The sequence below is a fragment of the Sesamum indicum genome, linkage group LG2 (assembly GCF_026168435.1).
Source record: "Sesamum indicum cultivar Baizhima isolate 11 linkage group LG2, ASM2616843v1, whole genome shotgun sequence".
Taxonomy (NCBI): Eukaryota; Viridiplantae; Streptophyta; class Magnoliopsida; order Lamiales; family Pedaliaceae; genus Sesamum; species Sesamum indicum.
The window spans coordinates 12861398-12885871 of NC_142658.1; the positions used below are offsets into that span (position 1 = coordinate 12861398).

Here is a 24474-nt window from a genome sequence, read left to right on the forward strand (position 1 = left end):
ACATATAGTATTGTATTATTTATTTGTTTCTTGCTAACTATGTTGATTTCATCTTCTCGCATTGAAGTTTTTGGTTATTTTGGTGGTGAATTATCTAGCGATGGTTGGTCTGTTACATATGATCAGATGCCCATTGCGGTGATGAGGATCCCTTGTTCATCCACTTATGCTCAGTTTCTATAAAAGATTTATCAAAAAATTGGTATTGATAGCAACGAATACTCTTTGAAAGTATCTGTGAAACGTTCGTGCCAATACCTCGGCCGAATCAAAGAAACACTCATACAAATCAAAGATAACGACACGTCATTTTTCATGAACCCTACTGGTGGATTTCCACTCATGAAAGTTTACGTTGAATCACAACAAATCGATCACGAGGATACTCCACAAATGAGTCAATAGTGGGGAAATTGTTAACGAAAATATGAGCCAACAATGAGAAAAAGCTAACTCATAAATGAGTCAACAATGGGGGGAATACATGGCGCTTTTAGTAACCAAAGGATTCCCTTCATGTTCTAACATCGACAATTTGGCGGGTACATATAATACTAATTTTGGAACAGGTACTTCTAACCCCGATTTTGGCGCAGACACCTCTAATTATGACGCGCAATATTATACTCCCAATATGGTGACTGTTACGCAAGGGCTTGAAAATATTGAAATCAATTACATAGAGCCTACCCACTCACATACTCCTAACACCTCTAATTTATACCAAATGATGCTGAGGCAGAAGACCCTGCTGGAAATTTTACACTCTATGAGGCTGAGCTGGAAGAACCTTTTGCGGACACTTTTGCTCATAATTCACAGGGTGCTTCTAAACCGGATGAAGTGGAATGTCCAATTCCACCCGAGGATGGACCAGTCGAGTTGACATGCATGTTGTGACTGAAATATTTGCACAAGGTACGTCAGTATCTTCTGAACTAGCTATGCCACACAGAACTACTCAGCAAATATTTTACCGCTCTATATCATTTTTTGAACAAACATTCCCGAAGGTACCCGTGGATTCCATTGATGTACCAACCATGAAGTATGCAAAATTTTATGACAAGAATGAAAGCAGACTTAATGTGGGAATGCTTTTCAAAAATAAAAAAGTTTTAATCGAGACGGTGAAAGATCAATCGATACAACATGCACGTCGCGAGTATTTTGTAAGTGAGAGTTCGAAGGTCAAGTGAAAAGTAATCTGTAAGTAGCGCAACCCAGGTATATATATATATACTTGTATAAGCATAAGCATACATCATTAGTCGACTTATTCATATTTATTTTTTTCAGATATGTGGTGTAGATGGGAGCTGCGAGGAATTTTAAAATAAAAAATTTGAAGGTGAACAGTAACCAAATATGGGGGGAACCATACATGTATATTGAATGATATGTCCCTCGAACATGGTAATTTAGATAAGGTTTATGTTGCTTCTTTACTTTTAGGATAGGTAAAATGCAATCCCGCATACGGAATAAAGCATGTCATCCAAACTGTGAAAGACAATACGTGCTACGATATACTATACCAAAAGGCATGGTACAGTTTGAAAATGGCACATGAAATTATTTATGGCACATGGGAGCGCAATTAGAAAGCTACCCAAATACATGGGAGTTCTCCAAAAATATAATCCAGGAACTATTGTTGAATGGGAACACAAAGCCTTCCAACCGTCAACCGATGCATATGTGTTAGGATACGTCTTCTGGGCATTCAAATCGTGTATCGAAGGGTTCAATACTGTCACAAACTTATCAGTGTAGATGAAATCCATTTATATACAAAGTACAAGCATAAAATGTTGATTGCTAGTGCCATGGATGGAAATGAACAGGTACTCCCTCTTGCTTTTGCGATTATCGATGAAGAATCATATTCATCTTGAAAGTGGTTTCTTAGACAATTGAGCAGACATGTTATACGGGAACGATGTGGGATGTGCCTTATTTCTGACCTTCATCCTGGTATCATTAAAGTAGTATGTTAAAGTTCGAATTTTGTGCCACCTCACAGCATGCATCGATATTGTTTGAGGCATGTTTGTTCTAATTTCAACAGTCGTTTAAAAAATATCGTGTTGAAGGATTTTTGTTGGAAAGCTGGCTCTGAATATCAAATCAAAAAATTCAATCGAATTATGGAAGAGATAAAGAGCCAAAAACTAGCCGCATTTGAATTTTTAGACCAGATAAACAAGGAAAAATGAAAAGCATCTCATGATAGTAGATGGCGATGCGATATTTTGCGACAAACATGTTAGAATGCATCAATGGAGTATTGAAAGGGGCTTGCCGCCTACCGTTGACAACAATAGCTGAGATGACGCTTTAATGAACTGTCTATAAGAGGTTAGCAGAAAGTAGTGTAATGTTGGCCAACAATCAACCGTGGACGGATTTTGCATACAAGATGTTCACACGTTGGCAACAAAATTCTGTTGAGCATACCATCACCAAATACCATCAGCCAACAGTCTGCCTTGATTATTACAAGATGTCAAAATGGACATGGACCCAATACCTATATTGTCAAAATTGCGAACCAAGAATGTTCTTACAGCAAGTGGACTCAATTTGGTATCCCTTGCAGTCACGCTCAAAAGGTATGCGCTGCATACATGATTAATGTTGCACCAATGGTTAAGGATTATTATGATTTTAATAGCTTACAAGAATACATATTTCAAGTCATTTGAACCTGTGCATTCCAAAGATTATTGGGATGTCCTAAAATTTGAGTTGGTCCACGATACTACTATTCGTATCTCTACACGCCTTGGTCGAAACTAAACATCATGTATTCACAACGAGATGGATCGGGCGCAAGCGCGTGAAAGGCAACAAGCCCAACAAAGAGTTCTTCTACACAATCAAATGTGGGGGTGCGGAGTTGTCAAGAATAATTGTATAGCTCATTGTATTTTTTACGATTGTATAAAAATATATACACTATTACATTTGTATACTTAATTGTATTTTTTAAAATTAATACAATATTAATATTGTGATTTTTTGGACTTTAATGTGTTGTTAATAATTAATTTGATATAGTTAATTTATATAAAATCTAATTAAATGTAAATTTTAAAAAATAAAAAAAAATTACAATAGGTCATGATGCAATCCACGACTTGAGCATATTTAAAAAATATTTTTTTATTCGAGTCGCGGATATATTTATATTATATAATTTATTTAAATTATATTTATGCAATTTATTTATTTTTAATAATAAAAAAATAATTAACCCGGCAATAGTGACTGATTAAGTGGGATAGGTTTTCACGTGACAATTCAATGGGGTAAATGAAAGGTCTCAAGTTATTAAGTATAGATGTCTGGTCCAAGATGGGAACTGATTGCCAATCTATGCTTTAAACTAAGACCGAGAAACGCTTGAGTGGAAGGATTTATACTCGTATGAGTTCGGGAGTCAAAATGTTCACGTCATTATTCACCTAGTCTCTAGTGCCATAGACTGTTACTAGACGACCACCGATGATAATAGGCTATTTTTGGTTATCAGATAATTAAAAATAATTAATTAAATTATATTTAATTAATTGTGTTGGGAACACGTCCAAGTCTAGTTAGAGTCACATGGTAATCACCGGAACATGATGGAATTAATTTAAAATTAATTTCACAATGAAGGGATTAATTTAATTTCTTAGAGAGTATAAATGATTAGATCATTTCTATAAAATCTATAGGTTGAATATTTTCAAAGATTAATTAATTGGGTTAATTAATCTTGGATTTGGATATTTTAAATTAATTGAATTAATTTAATTAGGCTTGATTTAATTTATAAATTAGATTTATAAATTAAAAAAGAGAGAGTTGGGTCTTTTAATTGGATTAAAAGACATGGACCTTACATTGATGGCTTATAACTAAATTAGATTTGATATAGGTCCATTGATCATGGACTTGATCTACTAAGCTTAGCCCGTTTAAGTGCAGGCTCATGACCCAGTTTGACCTAGTCTAGGTCAAAGAATATATGACTTCTCTTGGTGAAAGAGAATGGGCGATTTTTGCCTCTTTAAAGTCCTAAAACTCGTTCATAGTTAGGTTGTTGCGGGATAGAAGAGTTTGGATAAGCTAGATTTTTCCTAATGTGTTGATACTAGTGTCATAATACCAATCTACACTCACTCTATCTGACACACAATCACGCCTACTCTCCTCCTTTCACCTTTCTTGCTAGCAATAGAAAGGAGCATTCCCCGGTGATTGAGTGGACATTTTTGATTCTCAACTCCTCTTTTGGAACTCGCCAACCTTATTACATGCTCTAACTATGTCCAATTCATGGTTATTTTGCAACTACGGAAGGAATTGTAGCTGCGTCAACCATGATCTAGTCATAGTCGTTCTATGCATAGGGCTACTGTGAAACCTCAGTCTATGGACTACTTAATGCACTATCGTAATCGAGGAGATTCAAGCTATACCAATCATGCCTTGATGGGTTTTCATGTGACATCTCCTGTAACCCGTTCAATAAAGTTGATAACCTCTTGTCAATCACCCACTAATGTACACAAATTCCACAAGTCTTTATCAATGAAACACAATACTCATTATACGAATGAATCACTTAATCAAGTCTTTATAGAATATGGTCGATGCTTGTCTCGACGGATTCTCGACTTGAAACGTTTAGATTAAACCATAGATGTTTATTTCATGATCGTCATCCTATTCGTGGTCCAGTCTTGTAGCATTTATGATCTAAGGGTTTCAACCAAATGTATAAAAATTACATATTTTAGGCATAAGATAAAGATGACCAAAAGACAAGTCTCATTAATTAATATTATTATTGAAAAAGATCGTTAAGAAATATATTACAATAAGCCAATTATTGATTTAATGGTCACTTATTCTAAACACATAGGATAACATTGGTCCACCTATATCTTAAGCCATCTGTTTTCCATGCTAATAGAATTAGAATTCACCACATTAGTAGGAAAATTTTCTTATTTAGGGGGAACTAGTTACCAGTTAACTTTATCCAAAAAGTTCATGTTGGTGTATTTATCTTCTTGCTGACGTGTCCATGAGTTAACATGTCATTTGATTTGAAAAATGTTGCCTACATGTCAGTTGAGCTAGGACTAGTTTGACTCAATTTCGTAAGTAGGCTTCAACTGTGTTGGAGGTGGTACTTTATTCTTTAGATTTTGCGCAGTTCAATTTGCTGATTGACCTTAATTGGGTTAAAACTCGTTGGCTAATTAGCCAAACATCTCTATTGGCCTTGAAAAATTGATACATAGGGATCGATTTTAATGATATTTTAACATTATTTTGAACAATAATGATATTTTAACATTAGTTCGACAATAGGATACAAAGTTCATTTTATAAATTCAAATAACTGTAAAAAAATAAAAATCATTTATTTATTGAGAAGAACTATAAATAAAATAAAGCGTACACGTGTGCAATATAGAAGTTTCATTTTTACTAAATTTCGGTGAGAATTAAGTCCAAATTCGTGATTTCGAGTAAAACTTCTCCACTCAGTTTCAAAATGCTCGGTGATGGATCGCAAACCCCTACTCGGTAAGATTTCAACTCCTACTTCATTTCCATGAATTCTTGTTGAGATTGCGGTTCCTACGCGAAATTGATAATTTCTAGGGAAAAAGGGTTAAGCTTATCTTGTTATTAGCTGTGTTTCAGTTAAATCACGTCAACAAAACTTGCTGTAGTTGATCGAAATTTCGCACAAGTCAGTTCTGGAGTAGCTTAATTGTGATTATTATCTTCTTGTTTTGTTTTTCTTCAATGCTTATCGAATCAATTTATTTTTAAATTTTCTTTAATTTTTATGTTAAGAACTCAAAAATTTTGAATTTTGGCGACGATTTTTTATTGTATGCTTGATACATCTGTGTTGAGGTTATCAATGTACCCAAAAGTTATTCGATATATACACGAGGAAGATGTTCTACTGTCCTATAGGGTAAGTTCATCTAAGAATATTGAAGGAAATGGAAAAAAATGGCAGGCATGAGTTGCTGAGTATGGTGAGGAAGCACTCAAAGTTGATAGGGCAAACGATATTGGAAGAGAATGAGACGGATGATGTGGAAATGGATTCTGCCTTCTGGCATGACATACTTGACTTATATTTTGTTCGCAGTAGAGAATCAAGGGGACGTGAAGATGATGATCTCATATTCTTTGTTAGAAAATTGGTATCTTCTTGTGCTCCATAAATTATCCTCTGCAGTTAATCGTATGCATAAATTTGATGTAATCAATTTATCCATGCAGAATTTGCAGGCCCAAAAACCCAGTGACAATGTGGAAAGCAACTCTCCTTACTTTGTACGCAGGTGGGCACCTAAGGTAAAAAGACAATGAAATACTGTTTATTGATTGCCGAACTACGTCCCTGCGTGGATGCCAAATGTTAGTTATTTATAAGAAGCTTATGCATTTCTTGGTTCCTGTACTTGATGTGACAGGATTATTTTCTGTGTCATCTTTGGTAATCTGCATTGGCTTATTCCTGAACTTTTCTTTTCATGGCAAATTTCACTAATTTTTACAGACTATTCACTTTTTTGACATCCAAAAGGAACAAACTGATAAACATGATGCTGGTTCAATCATGTTAAAGCAGAGTGTATTACGCATTTATGCATGAAATTACAACCGACTCACGGTATTGTCATAATGGAATTAGATAGGAACTTTTAATTATTTTCATTTCAAACAATTGACTTCTAATTATGCCAATGACTGAAAATATTTAACCCATGTGCTATTGTGAAATATTTGTGCATATGGGCCTTCTTATGTTAAGATCTAAAGCATATCATGAATATCTAGTAGTTGGTATCCAATTGGAGGAACATCATTGTATGCACAAACAGAAAATTGCTTTGCTATAGAGGTTCTCGCTATTTCCTATTACTGTTCTCTGGTTTCCGTTGTGATATAGCTTTGTGAAGTGGAGTTATAACTGCATTTCAAGTATTTGATAGGTCCATCTTATTCCCCATGTTGAGTACTGGAAATTGTAAACTTTACCCTCTCTTCAGACTTCAAGAATACAGATCTTTCACAAAATAAAGTTCCACTGAATCCTGAGTGCTAGTTTCTACAATGTTCTTAATCTTTTTGTTCTATCTATGTTTCATTAAGATATATGAATCTAACATGACCATAAGTTGAATGCTGGTATACTCCAAAATTTATCAATGTTGCCTCCTGCATCTGTTTGTGCAATGGAATCTTACATGCTTGGTGCACAATATTCATTCTCGATTAAATGAAATTCATGTTCTTTTTTCTGGCAGTTGGACGACTTAATTGGTGAGAATTCAATATATGTAGATTGGAGGCGGTCTTTTTATCTGAATTTGATTGCTCATACCTCTTTCAGTGTGACTGTAGCAATTTGCAGGTAAATCTTATCACAGCAATTTCTGTGAGAAATTTACTTTAGTAACTTTGACCAGATTTTTCTTTCTTATTGTATTCGGTGGTTTCTCTGATCCTTTTGAGCCAATATTGGCTTTTATACTAAAAGCTTTGGACTCTTGATGAGGTTGTTTGGTGGTCTCTTAGTTCCTTTCCTGAGAAAATGTTGACATCTATGTTAAACTATGTTGGCTTCTGTATGAAGTCATTCGGTGTGTTGCTTGATTCTCTTGGAATTAGGAGCAAAGGGGTTTTTTTGGGAAAAGATTACAAATGGGTGTGCATGCATATAATCAAATTGGGAGCTAGTATGTGGATGCTCTGAGAAATATTAATAAGATCTGGACTTGGAAATAATATTGTTCTAATTCATTTTTGAGATAAAATGCATATAGTTAAACCAAGATTTACATTGAAGAGGGCACTTTTTGTGTTGCTAGTAAAGACTAGTTCTGCTTAGTACTTATTGGCCGCGATAGGCTATATGTGATGAATAGAAAACAAAGAAAATTAAGACCAGATACATGTGGTTGAGCTATCAACACTTTAGAAATCTGTAATTTCATCTAAAAGAGTAATCAAAGAACGGAGTATGCTGCACCAAGGCCGTCCATGATGCCTTGTATCAAATTTCCTCTTGGTTTCCATTTTTCATAGAAATTAACATTCTTCTATCATCAGTTTGCCACAGATTAACTTACATTATTTAATTGGACATGGCTTGTCCGGAAAGAGCCATGTCTTGTGAGCTTTATATTGATTTATTTGCTAGATAATTCTAAACTTTGTCCTAAGTTTTCTTTTCTTTTAACTAAATCTGCCATCTTCATTTTTCCTTCCAGTCATCAGGTCCTTCGGCAATATCACGCTAGCCAAGGCAAAACCTTGTCTCCTATCTATAAGGTATCTGTAGTTTTTGGGGATAGATACAGTTTATTGTTGTCAATTCTTTGGGCCGTTTCCTTCAAATGGGTGCTTCATTGATTGGGAGGAATTTGGTCTTATAAACATTTATTATGATATAAACATTTATGCAGTTCTTGGGTACACAAGCCTGCTCTAATATTCAATGTATAATCTGCTCTCAAGGGGCTTCTCCTCAATGCTAATAAGAAGCTCCAAAAGGTCTAGATATATCCTGAGAGGGAGGGGAGGGAGGATTTTGACATATTGGAAGAAGGGAGAGTGGGATGAAGGATTTTCATGTCTTTGCTGTTGCTACACTGATATGCTGACTCCAATTGTCAGCTTTTAGATTATTTGTTATATTTGCGTCAACCTTCGAAAAGGCGCGCGCCACTAACTACTATGAGCTTTGTTTGCTAGACTTTGTTGACATGTTAACTTAAGTTGTGGTGATTTTTGTTTGCTGGAATCAAAACATTAAATTTGTTTGGAATACTTTACATGATGAGACCTGTATAAATTCCTTCGTCCCATGTTCTTGGCAAAAGAAAGCATAACAAACTAACTTCTTAGTGTCATCTTCTGTTCAGCCTTCCTTTTAAGGTGATATATTTTTTCATCGCAGTCTGGACTTCCTTTTTGTAAATTTTCAACATGCAAAAGTTTTCTTTTGGAAAGAGCTTTTCTAATATTATATTCTTCTGTATTTTGATATTATCCTGTCTCATAAGACCTGAGAACTTAAGCATATCATGTTTGACAGGTTGTGAAGACTGTATATGCATCTCCGAGTCGTATTAATTTTCATTTGGATTCAAGAAAGGCAAGTTTTCTCGTCAAGCACACTACCCAACTCTTGCTTATATATTTCTCTCGTTCATCATGGTTACTGTCTTATGTGAGCATTCAGGAAGTAGAAACAACACCTGCCTATCCAGATATCTGTTTTGCAGTAGATGACTTCGATTCGACATTTGATGCAGTGGTAAGGTGCATATTTTATGATGATTATGTTATGAAATGTGTTCGATCGATACAGTTACATCATATATCTGCACTTTTGGATCTATAGTTTGCATGGGATTTCCGTTGCTTCACAATTTTAATAGCTAAATTTTAGGAAAGTTGTTAAGATCTTTAATCATCTCTTGTGCAGCACATGTCTAGTATAATCTGTATATTTTCTGCCAGTCTGATAAGTGATACACTTACCAGTTATGAGTCAGAGGTGTCTTTAATTGTATAGTTTTGCAAGGAAGGAACTTCCTTGTGCAGAGGCAGGTGAGTTTCATCAGGATTTACACCATGCATGATAAGATCCCTCTTACACCATCCATCCTTTTCCCCTCTGATTTATTCACTTTCTGGCAAGACCCTGAGCATTAGCCCTTCTCTTATTTTTGAGAGATCAGCTCTGGGACATCAGGACTTGATATTAGGTGGACAATTTCCCCTTGTCTGGTCATGTAGGGGTCTAAATATGGTTTCTTTATCATTGACGACTCTCTGAAGTGGGAGACAGGATGCATGATGTTAGGACATTCTTAGTTGTTTTGATTATCATGAAACTTGGTTATGATCATTGAATGAGCTTTTTATGCTTGTATCTTCTAATTCTTCCTTTGTGGATGAATAGTCACCAATGTATTTCCTTTCCCTTTTTCATCACCCAGCCAATTTTTCAAAATTTTGTATAAGCTTCTTTATGGTCTTCTAATTAGGTAGTACTTCACCTTGCAGTCCATCATCTATCATCTCTAAAATCTTATTCCCACAGGTCTTGACTGATACAGACCACTGCTATTGTGTGCTGCTAAATGCTCATGACGGGGCGGCATTTCCATGTGAGAAAAAGCCAGAACAACCTGCTGGTTCGGACATTTCTTCTTCAGAAAATGTTACAGGTGGTGGCAAGATAAAGAACTCCAAGGTAGTGTTCAGAGAATCTGAAAGCCAGTTTGATCAATACACCTCATCCCTGCTGAGGACAAACTTTTTTGCAGATTACCCTTTTCTCAGGCTTTGTCAGCTACCAAATGGTCCGAGAAGCATATGATGGTAATTTTCTTTGTTCAACACTCATGTAATGCTGTAGAACTTTATCTATTCCTCTGCTCTTCATTTCAGCCATTCATTTAGTAATCAGAGATATAATCACACATTTCTAAAAAACTTTCCTTCATGGATTGCTGGACGGATACATGATTGGATAGTAAATTTCAGTAGAACCTGGACTTGGATCTTGTGGGTTCAGGCCTGAAAGCTGGTACTTTACCACTCTACCAGAAACTGCATTTTGCTATATTACGTGAAGAGTTTGATGCAAAAAAGTGAATTTCTTTATTCCCCATTCAATTTGTGGGTATTTCTAATACCAACAAATTATTTGCCAAGTGATGACTAATGGCAGCTAGGACCCTTCCACTTCGCATCACTAGAAAGGTTTGGTTGTTATTTAGTATTTCGGAGGTGAGCAAGATGAGTGACGGTTGATTATGTATCTTTCCCATTTTTAAGCCTGTCAGGAAAATGAGATGGTTGGAGCAAATGATTCTAAATTTTTATTATGATAAAACCAGGAAGTAGCTCGGGCTAGAACATGAAGAATTCCTTAAGGCTGCATTTGGATGGAGGGATTTGGATTTAAAGGAAGGACTTGGAGTAAGGACTTCAAATTACTCCATATTAAGTCCATTACAATGCCACAAAAAATGGTTTATGAATGAAAGTTTAAGAATTTGAAATCTTTTGTGGCATGGATTTATCCAAACAAGTTTGATTGAGTTGTTATTATGGATTTGAAATCCATAGGTTCAAATATGTCAATCCAGACCTAACAAAGTTATTTTTTCTTAAGTACTAGGAAGCTTAATGTTCACATAGGTTAGGCACTGAGAACAGCATGCTGATTGATGGTATTAGATTGACTAGCAGCTGTAATTGACTCGAGGCAGGCAACAATTGTTTATCAAAACTAGAGAACTGCAGCTTTTATTTGCTTGAGCATGCAAATTAATCAAGATTTTATAGATATAATCTTTCAACCCAACTTCCATAGCATTTTTTCTTTATCATTAAGTTTTCACTAGACAGTTTGCAAGATTGTCAGAATTGAGCTCTAGAAGCCTGCGGCCCTTTTAAACCAGTTTCTAAGATCATGTTCAGGCATTGGCATGATAGCTCAAATGATTTGTGGAGAATTTTGTTGTTAAAACTTCTAACGATGTCAAGAAAAAGCCGATGTCTTTGCTTAATAAGATTGGTTTCCAAATCTACATATATCATGTGCTAAACTTTTTTTTTATTTTTTTTGCTAGATGTTCTTAACCTTTAGTATATACTCTCTTGATGTAATATTTGGTTTAGCACGTAATCTTTTCTGAAGTTTGATTACAGAAAAGGCCCTTTGCTGTAAAATTGCAAATGAAATTGCTATAGAATTGCAATTTTATGTTTCAAATAAGTTAAAAGGAAATCTTTTTGATCCAGAAAAGGTCAATACTTGGTATGTTGATGTTTGCTGTATTTTTAACATTAAATCTAGTTCAATTAATGAAATAACCACTAAAAGCTTTGAGCATTCTGCTAATGTAAACAAAGTATCAAATTAGATGTATGCTTTTTTACCCCCAGAGTTCGAGGACTCCTTTGTATGAAGAGTCACGTTATATGCCATTGAGATGCTTTTGTTTTGACTGAAAACTCTTGTAGCATCCATTCAATTTTAAATTCATCTCTTTTTGATTAATCAAACAAACACTTTTCTAAACCAATTTTTAAGATTATGGATTTAATTACCCAATTCATGAAGTAAAGTAAATAGTGAAGAACACTTTAAGATACCTTTTTATTGACTTCACAAGCGAAGAAGATATTAGTTTTCATGTAATGTGCTAGACTATTAGTAATCTCGTATAACAGGATTCTACTGAAACCATCAACACACTTGCTTGAGTCTGTAACTGGCATGTTAAAATCTAGAATTGGTTAACCAAGAAGTTGATTTGGATCAGTTTGTTTCGCTCGAGATAATGAACATCAAAATAACCCGAGTGTGGACCGTGTTTCAGTCGGTAGTTGATCATGTTAACCCATCTCTAAAGTTGATAGCTCTGTACTTGTAAGGTCTCCGTGTATACAGACAATTTTTTACTTGAATATATTTTTTGTATTCGTTCCTATTACATATTGAAAAACGTTGTTACTGCTTCTTTTCTCTTTCAATCTCCAGCTGGGAGGACTGGTTTTGGCAGCCTTCTTTCTCTTGGTCATTCTTCTGGGAAAACAGACAGAATTTACATGAAAGGTCCTGGAGGCCGTGGCGAAGTTGAAGTAGCTGTCTCTGGTGTTCTTGGTAAGTCGACATTACCTTCATTGTGTTGTTTAAATGTCATAGTATGGTAAGACTTTTCTGAGTTGAATTGAGCACTAGGATAATGAGGGATATATTTTCTGAGAGTCTTGTCCCATGGTTTTGGTTAAGAGGCTTTTTTCTAGTGACATAGTAACTTGTTTTTCCCCCTCCCTCTTTTATGCGGATGAGGCACCGAGTTAGGGGAGAAAAGGCTGGAAAGCAGCCCCCTTTAAGATTGATCCCTCTTTCCGAAAATGTACACACATATTTGTATGTTCCACTCCAGCACCTGGGAAGTCGTTGACACAAACAGCCGTGGCTGCGAAAACCCGCTGCTGCCCCTCCGTGACCTTGGCCTTTAAGCATGCATGTAGTAGACCAAACATCATCCTTGGGTTAAGGTTTTGCTTCTTTTGGTGTGTTTCGGATCAATTACTATTAGAAACTGTTCAAAAACAAAATCAAAAACGTTACTCGAAAGTTGTCAAAAGAGACATGAAGAATAAGCATGACACTAAGAATTCATCTATTCATCAGTTAGAGAGATGAGATAATTGTTTCACTACAAAATTAGGAAAAGTAGAAAGTTTAGCAAGACTCTAAGGACCCAGTTGTTTGGTGGGAATTGAATCCAATATTAAGAATATAATTGCTGAGATTTTGATTGCTGGGCATCTTATTTCATTTTAAGCGTTTGGATGGCAAATATCAAAATTCTTACAAATGTCTGAACGATAAAGGAATGAAAATAACAAAAATGTCCCTGAGACATATGTATATACACACATACATATGTATACAAATATCATTATATAATATACATATTTTTGCTTATATTAAATATATAAAATATTATCAAATTCAAATAAATATTGTGAAAATATATTTCATATGAATATTTAATTTTATCAATTACACAAAAAGGATAGATAAAAAATTAAAATCAATAAAATCAAATTTGATAATTAGAAATAAAATAACAAGGCAAGACCAAGAAGAACTTTCATATAAGATTCCCAAGGAAAATGAATAAGAATACAATCACAATATTAGGATTTACATTCCTGGATATTTGGTGCAATATTCCGAAGTCCCCCTAATTTGAAGTAATGTTACCAAAACAAAAGAATAAGATACATGTATTTGGATGCCCTGGACATACTCCATTCCGTGCCAAATAAACGGATCCAAAAAGATCTCATAGAAAATTTAAGGAAGAAGGACTATGTTGGCGAAAACTGCGCCCTGTTTGGTTTTTTTTCATTCTCAATTTTCAATCTTTAGTATTTCAAGTGTTCATTTTTTGTATTGGGTTTTGTGCAAAATACAAAATGTTTGGATTTTGATATTTTGTGGTTTTTTATACGAAAAGACATGACAAAATGAAATGTGTTAATTAGAATTTTTTGTAATAGTTTTTTTTGTATGAAATGATGTGATAAAATAGATTTTCCTGACCTTTATGGTTCAATTTCACAACATGTTTAATAATTTGAAATACTATAGAATTGAAAATCGACTTTGGAAACAAAACCAAACTAAGACTTGAAACTACAGTGTGTTTTAATTTCCATGGAAATGCTGTTATGTAACTTCATCTGAATTTATGGCTGCACCTACTCATCTGTGGTTTCCACTTCTGGCTTCAGTGGAAGCTCCTTTAGTATCTCCATTTCTGTTAAATCCTCTCAGAAGTGAAATTCTAGCGCCTCTTTTTGCCCTTCCAATCGTGATTATTTTACTTGTCCCATCAAATCATAATTCTTAAGGTATACAATAAATTTCTCCATTGTATTCAAATTATTTGATAATAGATTAAGCTTTTGAGTGTCTTTCACAGATCAAAGCAAGATGGAATTAGGTCCTCAATCACCAATTCAAATATCTAAAAGAGGACTTGGGATTGGAACTATTGTTCGCACAGCAGCATCTGTTGCATCAACAGCGGCAAAGCATGCTTATGCTGCAGCCTCTTCCTCTCGACCTACAGAGGAAGAGATGCTGCCCCTCAAGTGCTGCTTGATGTCCATATCGTTGCCATGGGAAAACATTGCTCATGATCTCTTATTCAAGGTGAAGACTTTTGTTTGTCAATCTCTTTTTGGCATGACAATTCCCACATTAAGTTAATGAAAATTGTGCATAAGAGGTGGCTAAAAAAATCAAGCAGTGAATTACTGTGATATATCTAGCATGACTTGAGATGATGCTGACTTCTTGTCTCCATGTGAAATGAAGGGAAGTCCACCAGTGAACTTGTAGTAATCAAGTCAAGGTTCAAACTTCAAGAATTAACTTACGAGGTAAGGTACGCGAACAAATCAGAAATGGGTTCACTGGAAAAGAAATGTTTGGAGTTGGTTTGTAAATTACTTGTATCTTAGTAGTTCTGTTGCAACAGTTAATGTTAGTTCGAGTAGCATAGTGTTTTATTTCTATTTAGTTCGAACGCTGATGATCTAGTAAACCAATGCTTGTATTTGAATTTAATTCGACTCTTACATGCATTTTACAATTTTACTCATGTCCTGCTAGTTTCAGCTTGCTGCTGTGCTAATGGTTTTCACCGCAGTACATTGGCAACATGTTAAGATTGACTTTTGAGTTCTGAATGCTGTCTATGTCTCCTGGAAGCCATTTGAATTTGGATGAATGTTTTTCGGAAAATCTACATGAGAAAGTTGGTTCATTGCTTGGCAGCCACTTGAAAACCAACCAAGTACTGAAATAGAATAATGTTACATTTGAATTCATGAATTTGAAGTTTTGGAATTTAAAACTGTAATAACAACTTCTTAAAATTTGTTTGGATAATTTTAAATTTAAAGGATTTCAAATTTTGAAGTCTTATTTTGAATTATATTTAAAATACAATAATTTACCTCCTTATGTTTTTTAAAATGAAGCACTTTACCTTCCTGTATAAGAAGGTAAATTAAAATTGCTTCATTTTAAAAAGTATAGGGGGGTAAATTGCTATATTTTTTTCATAGAAGGGTAATGTGCTCATTTTCAATATCATATGGGGTAAATTGCTATTCACCCTTAATTCCAGTTCCACAGTGAAATCTGGCTTTTACACATGGGAAAATTATTTTAAAAATTCAGAAAAAAAAGAAAATTAAAAATTTGAGGTGTTTTGAAATCTTTTAGAAAAGTAGGTGACACCGCGGTGTTACAATTTATATTTAAAAAAAAAAAATTTCCGTGTGATTGCGTGATTAATCACGGTGACATTGTTTTTTAACAAAAAAAAAATTTTAATCAGTCATCGCGGTTCGAAACCGTGGTGACAAATTTAAAAAAAAAATTATTTTATTTCACAATAAATCATTGCCAATTTCATTTATTAACTTATAAAAAAATATATATTTATAATTAATTAAAAAAAATTAATAGAATTATTACTATTTTAAAACATATGTATTTTAATTGAACAAACCAAAAAAAAAAAAAAATGAATTTGGCAAACAGTTTCAACGAATTTTCGATGGAAAAATCTTTAAATTTTCAATTCTCAACAAATACTTGATGAAATTGAGCAAGACTGGTCTTGTTGGAATCGTCTGAACGACAGGATTCGAACGGCTATGGTCTCAATCTGTGATTCGTCCTAACGGTGGAGAAATGACAGCAAACAGCTTCAGCGCGAATTTTCGACGGAAAAATCTTTAAATTTTTATATCTCAACAAATACTTAATAAAAATGAACTAGGTTGGTATCGTTAAAACCCTTAGGTCGAGGCGAGTCCAGTGGTGGTGGTCCGTGATCGTGGGTCACTCCAATGGTGGCGAATCGACGGCGGAAAGGTGTGGTGGTCGTGTTAAAAATCCATTATTTACGATTCATAAAATTTGAAATTGTTTAGGGGGAAATATTCGTCTTATCAAGGGAAGTCGAATGGTATATTTGATGGTTGACAACTCGCCGTGATGGTGTCGGAATTTTAACGAGAAGTTGGCAGTGATTCGTCGTGAAATAAAATAATTATTTTTTTAAAAGTTTTGTCACCGCGGTGGCTAATTAAAATTTTTTTTAAAAACATTGTCACCGTGGTTAACCACCGCAGTGACATAGAAATTTTATTTTTTTTAAAAATATAAATTGTGACACCGCGGTGTCACCTACTTTTCTAAAAAGTTTCAAAACATCTCAATTTTTTAATTCTCTTTTTCTTCTACATTTTTAAAATAATTCCCCCCTTAGACATGGTCTGAAAATAGCCCAAGAAAAAGGAATTGACAGGTTAATTATTCAAAGTGATTATAAGATGCTAATTCATTTGTTTTGCAGGAACATGGAAGCCCCCAAGCATCTAATCCCTCTACTTGAGGACTGCAGGCTTCTATGGGATAGTTTGGTGCAAGCTCAGCTGGTTTGGGGCATAGGGAAGTCAATTGAGCAGCAGATATGTTAGCAAAACAAGCAGCAGACCAACCTTTTTGCGAGAAAGTTTCTGACAACTGCCCTGAAATTTTTAAGGATATTTTGAATTCAGACTTGTATTGTTATTATCAAAGATGTATATTTTTCCGAACTGTAAATCTTTTGACATAATAGAATAATGTTTTACTAGGCTGTTCAGAAAAAAACTGCTCAAACGAATTTATGAACTATACAATATACATAAAATAAAATAATCTAATAAAATAAAATACTTATGAATGACTTGAATCTCCAGCAGGATTACAGCCTTACAAGTTATTGACTGAAAATTCACCATAGTGTTTAGATTTGTGTTTTAAATGTTTTGTTTTGATATTTTTGAAATAAAGAGAGAAAAATAGAGATGATTATGTGTTTGTTTTGTGTTTTGAGGTAATTTAAAATATTTTAAAATAAGTAGTGTCGGTTGATGTTAGAATTTAGGAGACAAAAATCACTGTTCATTGTCAAATTATATTTCTTTTATATATATTTTTATGTATAAATATCTACATATATGTAAATATTGTATGTCTAATATTGTATATTTTAGAGATAAAAAATATTGTTCATTGTCAAATCATGTCTCTTTTATATTATATATAAGTGTATATATATATTTATATATAGAAAGTTGAAAAATAAAAAAATACACAGATGAAGTGTAAAAAATACGAAAACAAATATTAGATGTATTTTATCTTTATCTTAAAAAAATATCAAAACATAAAACCAAACATAGTGCATGAGTTTGAACAGGAATAGTTGGTAAGATTTAATTGATAATGTGAACATAATATACATATAAATAATATATAGAGAGAGAGAGAGAAGAAATGACAGCTACAGCTGGAAACTGTACAAAGACAATGAAGTAAAATTATGTGAATGAGATCCCACTATTCCTAAAGTAAAAGAAAAAAGGACTGGACTGACACTTGAATTAATATATAGAATTAGCAATGAACCCTAGATGGGAAAGTACAGAGTACAACTCCAGCAACCTTAAACCTCAAAATGTACAACACCTTGCTTACAGAGCATCCTTTGGAGCAGTGACGCATGCCTATACACTTATGATCAATTGACATTGTCTACATCACTTTCATTTATCATCCTTTTTCTTTTTTCTAAAGAGCATGTGATATGAGTGACTATTCAGAATTTAACACTTTGCTCCCAATTTGGTAAAATAATTTCTGAATTAGTTACCGATAGTGTACGTTTACATGAATTCACGCCACCGATTTAATTAAATGGGTTTTTTTTGTTAAGTATTTTTAAAATATTTTATAAGCTCATGCATCTCGTACGATGTTTTAGGGGCTTATGAGATGATGGATCTTATTTAAAAAATAAGTTCTCAAATTATTTGGATAAAATAAGAAGTTAAATCTTATAAGATGTTTTTTTTTCGGTAAATGTAATTTTCATAAATAGAAAAAATATAATACAACAATCATGAATCAAACAGTGTTTCCCTCGACAGGCCAAGGGATACGCCAAATCTATAAAGTGCATGTGTACTAACAGAGCTAGCTAAGGTAATCCAAATATACGTTGTCTAATATCTTCCACAATTAAGCTAGCTATAATATTTGGGTTCCGCTCAATATGCTCGAATCGCCTAAGATTTCTTTCTCTCCATATATGGTAGATACACGCACCCAGTAATGCGCGATAGGCCACATTGACGATATGTTTATCCCTCCACTTTCTTGCAGCCCACTCAACATCTGTCATCCAATCTCTATTAGGCCACGTAAAGTGTACAACTCGTCTAATAGTGTGAAGGCATTGACGACTGTATCGACATCAAAAGAATAGGTGTGTGTGTGTGTCTCCACCTCATCCTCATCATATAATACACATCTACCTAAGTGAGATAACCATAATTTGTCTGTCGTAGGTAGTTTCTCCAATATAGCAATCCATAAAATAAACATGTGGCGAGGTATCTTTAAAGCACCCGAAAGTAGTGAAGCCCAGCCTACTTTCGGGCCTGGTGGATCAAATAATTGGGATAGAGCCTGGGTCGTAAGGATTCCACCGGCAAATCTCCAAATAATTCGATCATTATCCCCATAAATCGGTGGAAGCGTGTGAGTAACCTCCAAGTACTCTATGTCGGTAATGAGAGACCACTGCCACTCATCTCTCTGGATGACAGAGCTAAGTCTGATGGATTCATGAAGACCAAGGGCGATCGGCCCCCTTGGGAATCTCTCCATAAGAGGACCGAGATGATGTCATGGGTCCTTCCAGAGATAAAAGTTACCTCCATCTCCAATATGGTATTCCACCATTGGTCGCAACCACGTTCGTAGACAGACCATTTTCTTCCAACCCCACGAGCCTCTATGATTAGGGATAGTCCATATTGAAGCATTACGTAGTCGCCCCTGGTATAGCCAATCAACCCAAATGGAAGTCCTATCGCACCGGATGACATCATATAATTTTTTGCATATGAGAGCACGGTTCATTGTGCTAATATCCCTCTGTCCTTGTCCTCCCTCAACTAGTGGTTCACAAACCTCCTTCCACGCCACTTTGGCGTAACCATTGCTCCCTGTTCCTTTCCAGAAGAAAGTTCGCAGGCGCTTCTCAATGTTCTTAATAACCCCTTTTGGTAGTATGAATGCCGAAGCCCAGTAAACACTCAGAGCTGTGAGTACAGATTTAATAATTTGCACCCTCCCCACATATGAGAATTGTCAAGCCCTCCCAACTAGCAATACGTTGATCAATTTTTTTCAGTAAAGGTTGACAGTCTAGAAGAGATCATGGGAAGGCCTAAGTACCTCATCGGTAGAAGCCCCTCCTGAAATCCAAGCACCGCTAACATCTGCTCTTTTAGTCCTTGTGCAGATCGGGAGATAATAAGATGACTCTTCTCCACATTAAGTCGTAGTCCCGACACTCAATTTTTGGACAAGTAGTTTTGCAATAATCTTATACAGAATATTACAACACGAAGTCACAAGGGAGTGTACCTTAGGAATAAGTGCCAAAAGCGTACTGTTAATTTGCTTCAGTAGCCTCCCCGTTGTAAAGAAATTCAGAACAGCTTTAGTGACCTCACTCCCCACCACCGACCAAGCAACTTTAAAGAATCCTGAAGAAAAACTATCAGGCCCCGGAGCTTTGTCTTCAGAAATATCAAATACCGCAAGTTTCACGTCTTCCGACGTAAATGGCAGGACAAGCTGTGAGGCCTCCTCATAGATAACACATGTTGCGCCCATGGTCTCATGTAACGAAAATCTATAACCTCACGGCGTTGAACTCCTCCCAACAAGGACTGATAATAAGCTACAAATTCATGGCTCACAGCATTCGGCTTCGTGTGAGTGGTCCCATGAGCATCATTAATTTGAAAAATCATTCTCGCAGTCTGCCTCTATGCAATTTTGCAAAAAAACACGCGAGAACATTGGTCCCCTCCCTTCATCTACTCCATTTTAGCTCGCTGTTGTAGCATAATTTGTTCAAGTTTGACCACCTTGGAATAAATAAGGCGACAACAGTGTTCCAAGAATATGAACAGCTCGTCTTGTCTATTCAAGCTGGCTAAAATTTGTGCCGTCTCCAGGAATCCTTTCACAATTTGTACATTATGCGCCAGGTTCCCCTTCTTCCGCCGCTGCTCCCGAAATACAGGTTTGAGAGCCTTTAACTTCCAGATGACTGCATACATAGGAGCTCCTATAACTTCATGCTGCCAAATATTCAGCACACTGGGAATAAAATTCAGTGAGAGAGTAAGGTAGTTATCGAAGCGAAACATACCTCCGAACTGTCTTTGACTATCCCCCGATATTACCATCGGCGAGTGATCAGATGTGCGTGGGGTAAGGCAGGAATAGAATGCCATCGGAAACTTTGCCACCCAGGTATCATTAGTGAGCATCCGGTCCAGCCTTTTCCATAGATTCCTCGTGCTGGCACTACAGTTATGCCATGAAAACAATTCACCCTGCATGGGTAATGGCAGTAATCCAGCATTTTGGATACATGTATTGAACTCCTCCATTGCCATTCATATGTCTCCCGACAAGCCACAGACTTCGCTTAAATCCCTTACCGCATTAAAGTCACCTCCAACAATCCACGATAAGTCCACATATTGTGTAGCAAGCAGTTCAAGTGAACCCCATAAATCCCGCCTATCGGCTACTTCATTCACACCATAAATAACAGTAAAGATAATGGGCTCATGCACTGCTAGAATGTTAACACGAACATGTATGTATTGTGAACCCATTCTAACACATCAACATTAATAAAGTTGTCGTCCCATGCAAGCCATATACGGTTACCAACAGACGCATTATCCACAAACCATTTTCACTGGGGCAATAAAAATGACTGAATGTGAGAGACATTATTAATGCAAACACGAGTTTCAAGTAGATCAATAAAGTGTAACCTGAACACAACAACTAGATCTTTGACAGCTATTTGGTGGTCCTTCTTGTTCAGGCCACGAACATTCCATACAGCCGCATTCAGCATGGATCAACGCTTTCGGGGCTACACGTTTTAAGACCCCTTGGAGAACCAACTGCATCATCAAATAATTGTAGTGCGTCAAAGGAATTATAGACAATAAAAGTTTTACCCCTATCATCATGACTCGAACCTTTAACAATAATAAGTTTCTCGCGCGTCTCTATCTCCTCCTCCACCATACGAACAGTAGGTTAGTCCCTATCCTGTTCAGGCATCACAGGGGCTCTCGATGACTCTCTTTCTGGTGTAGTGACAGTGTTGGAGGGTTTCTCCACCCCTGTCGGCGCTCGGTATGGACCCGTTTTTGGTACATAAACTGTCATAGGTGGCTTTACCATTTTGGGAGCTTTGTTCAACGTACAATCCTTAGCGGCATGGCCTAGAGTCATACAACAAGTGCATTTTGGAGTAACCCATTCGTATTCACCCCTTATAAGATGTTTTCACGTCTTATAAGATGTCAGGGTGTTTGGCATTATAAGATCTTTTATTGATAAAATAATCAAAAAAGATATGCTGCCATTTGAATCAAATAAGTTGTTATTTCTCGATACATTTTGTATTTAAATATTTTTAAAATACTTTCGTAAATAGTTCACATTAATATAACTCGTAATAAAAATTTAATAGATAATTTTTGTTTAATGATATATTAATCTTATAGAGCGTATAAGGTGTTTTTAAAAAGTTAGAGAATTTAACTTTTTCTTAAAGAGTTTATAAGATTCAAAACATTTTATTTTGAGATCTTATAAGCTATTTAAAAAAAAAATTGCCAAACATTTTTTTGGAACTTATAAGATGTTTTGAGGAGCTTATAAGTTAAGTCAAACCCCCTTTTAACTCAATCATCAACATGAAGTATAGCGCGTTGTATGTGTACGTGGCGTATGATGCGATTGATGTTATGCTATATGGGGTATTATTTATTTTGCCTTTGTAAGCTTTATGATTTTATACTGAAAATGCATCTCGTACGTAAGAATTAATTATAAATTATTGGATCTTATACGCTACACAAGCTTCTAGTCTGCATCTGATGTGGGATGAGTGCCTATATGATTAGCTATCCAAATGAGGGATTTGAAATGGACACATTATCTTGTTCCCGCATGCAGAGCCAAATGATGTGCCGTCTATTGCAATCGATGCCTCGTTGTGTTTGATATTATCTGTTATAATTTTGTACAAGTCTCACAATTTTATAATTAAAACTTATAAACCACTCAAACTACTCATTTATAAATCGATATGAGACGCGTCCCTCAACTCTGACGTTATTCTGATTTGATATTATATCCTTCAAATTTGGTAAAATATGATAAGAAACCATATTTTTTTTCTTCTTTTAGTTAAAAGATAGGGTAAAATATACTTTTTCCGTCTGAATTATTTTTAATGTAATATTTACTCTTTTAAATTAATAAATATAACACTTACCCCTTAAAATTAAGATTTTGTACAATATTGTCCTTATATTATATATAAATATATATATTTAGCTCAAAATTTTTTTTAAATAATTTTGCATTTTAAGTTTAATTAAAATTTTCTTAATCATAAAAAATATCTTTTAATTATAAGAAAGTAGAATATAATCTGTGAATTAAATAGTTTGAACTTTATTATATTTTATAAATTTCAAATTAAGTAATGAATGAATACAAAAACTACACAAAAAAAATCATAATAACTTTTTATTAATTTGGTTATAGAATTAAGTTATTAACTTTATTCTTTTAGATGAAAATAAGTAATTACATATATATTTTTTGAACATATTTTCTTTAAAAATTATGATCAAGTATATATATATAGTTATTTTTTTAAAAAAAAATATTGAATTTTGATTAAGTGTATATTTCTCAATTTCTTTTAAAAAGCATATATGAGTTGTTGGTTATATTATATTTGTTGAGTATCTACGACATAGATTAATTTATACCCCACTTTAATTTAAATTCTTTATTTAGTAAAAAAATTAATTAAAAAATAATTTGATAATAATTTAATATACAAAATATTAAAATATATTGAAAATAATATAATGTTCAAGGTATGAGGCGCATTTTTGTCCAACTAAGACGGTAAGTGTTATATTTATTAATTTAAGAGATAAATATCACATCAAAAATAATTTAAGGGGAGAAAAGTATATTTTACTCTACGAGATATGATTTCACGCATGTATTAAGAAAAAAACTCATATACCATTTTTGTAAGTAAAATGAATATAATATACATTAAGACGAATTTCCTCTGAGGTAATTGTATGTTAACTTAATATTGCTAAAAATAAAAAAAAATTAAAATAGAAAAAAATAAAAGAACAAAGAGGAAATTGGCAAATAATTGTAAAACAATTTAAGATTAGTGAAAAAATTAAGTGATAATTTTAATATTATAATTAATTATATATATTTTGTAATAAAAATATTTATCTTACCGAAATAATAAATTTTGAAGTTTTAATAATGATAATTATTTGTAAAATTGTCATTAGAAAGAATTTGTAATAAAATGCCTTGTATTAAATTATCATTAAAAGGTTAAAAAATAGTTAGTGACACACACACACACACATATATATATATATATATCACTATAAAAAAAATGGAAGATCAGTAACAGAAAAAAATAAAATCAAGTGATAATTTTAATATTGTTATTAAATTATATATATATTTAGTGACAAGAATGTTCATTTTGTCACGATAATGAATTTTATGATTCGAATAATTGCTATTAATTATTAACGGAAAAAATATGCAAAAAGTTGTCATTAAATACAATTAGTGACATATGTATA

The 24474-nt window shown here is 34.2% G+C and overlaps 1 protein-coding gene across 1 annotated transcript; it reads left to right on the forward strand.

Annotated features, from left to right (window-relative positions):
* The first annotated feature begins 5450 nt into the window (after nucleotides 1-5450).
* On the forward strand, nucleotides 5451-15248 carry CW7. The gene is made up of 12 exons (XM_088877876.1): nucleotides 5451-5592; nucleotides 6041-6230; nucleotides 6310-6384; nucleotides 7341-7447; nucleotides 8307-8367; nucleotides 9134-9197; nucleotides 9285-9355; nucleotides 10148-10300; nucleotides 10374-10428; nucleotides 12602-12724; nucleotides 14565-14797; nucleotides 14963-15248. The coding sequence occupies exons 1-12, from the start codon at nucleotides 5561-5563 to the stop codon at nucleotides 14984-14986; spliced, it is 1188 nt and encodes a 395-aa protein (XP_088734002.1). The 5' UTR covers nucleotides 5451-5560; the 3' UTR covers nucleotides 14987-15248.
* The last annotated feature ends 9226 nt before the right edge of the window (nucleotides 15249-24474 follow it).

Coding starts and splice junctions, on each gene's coding strand:
- CW7 (XM_088877876.1), top strand. CDS start 5,561: ATGCTCGGTGATGGATCGCAAACCCCTACTCG. Junction 8,368..9,133: donor CCTTGTCTCCTATCTATAAG/GTATCTGTAGTT, acceptor CATGTTTGACAG/GTTGTGAAGACTGTATATGC. Junction 14,798..14,962: donor CTCATGATCTCTTATTCAAG/GTGAAGACTTTT, acceptor TGTGAAATGAAG/GGAAGTCCACCAGTGAACTT.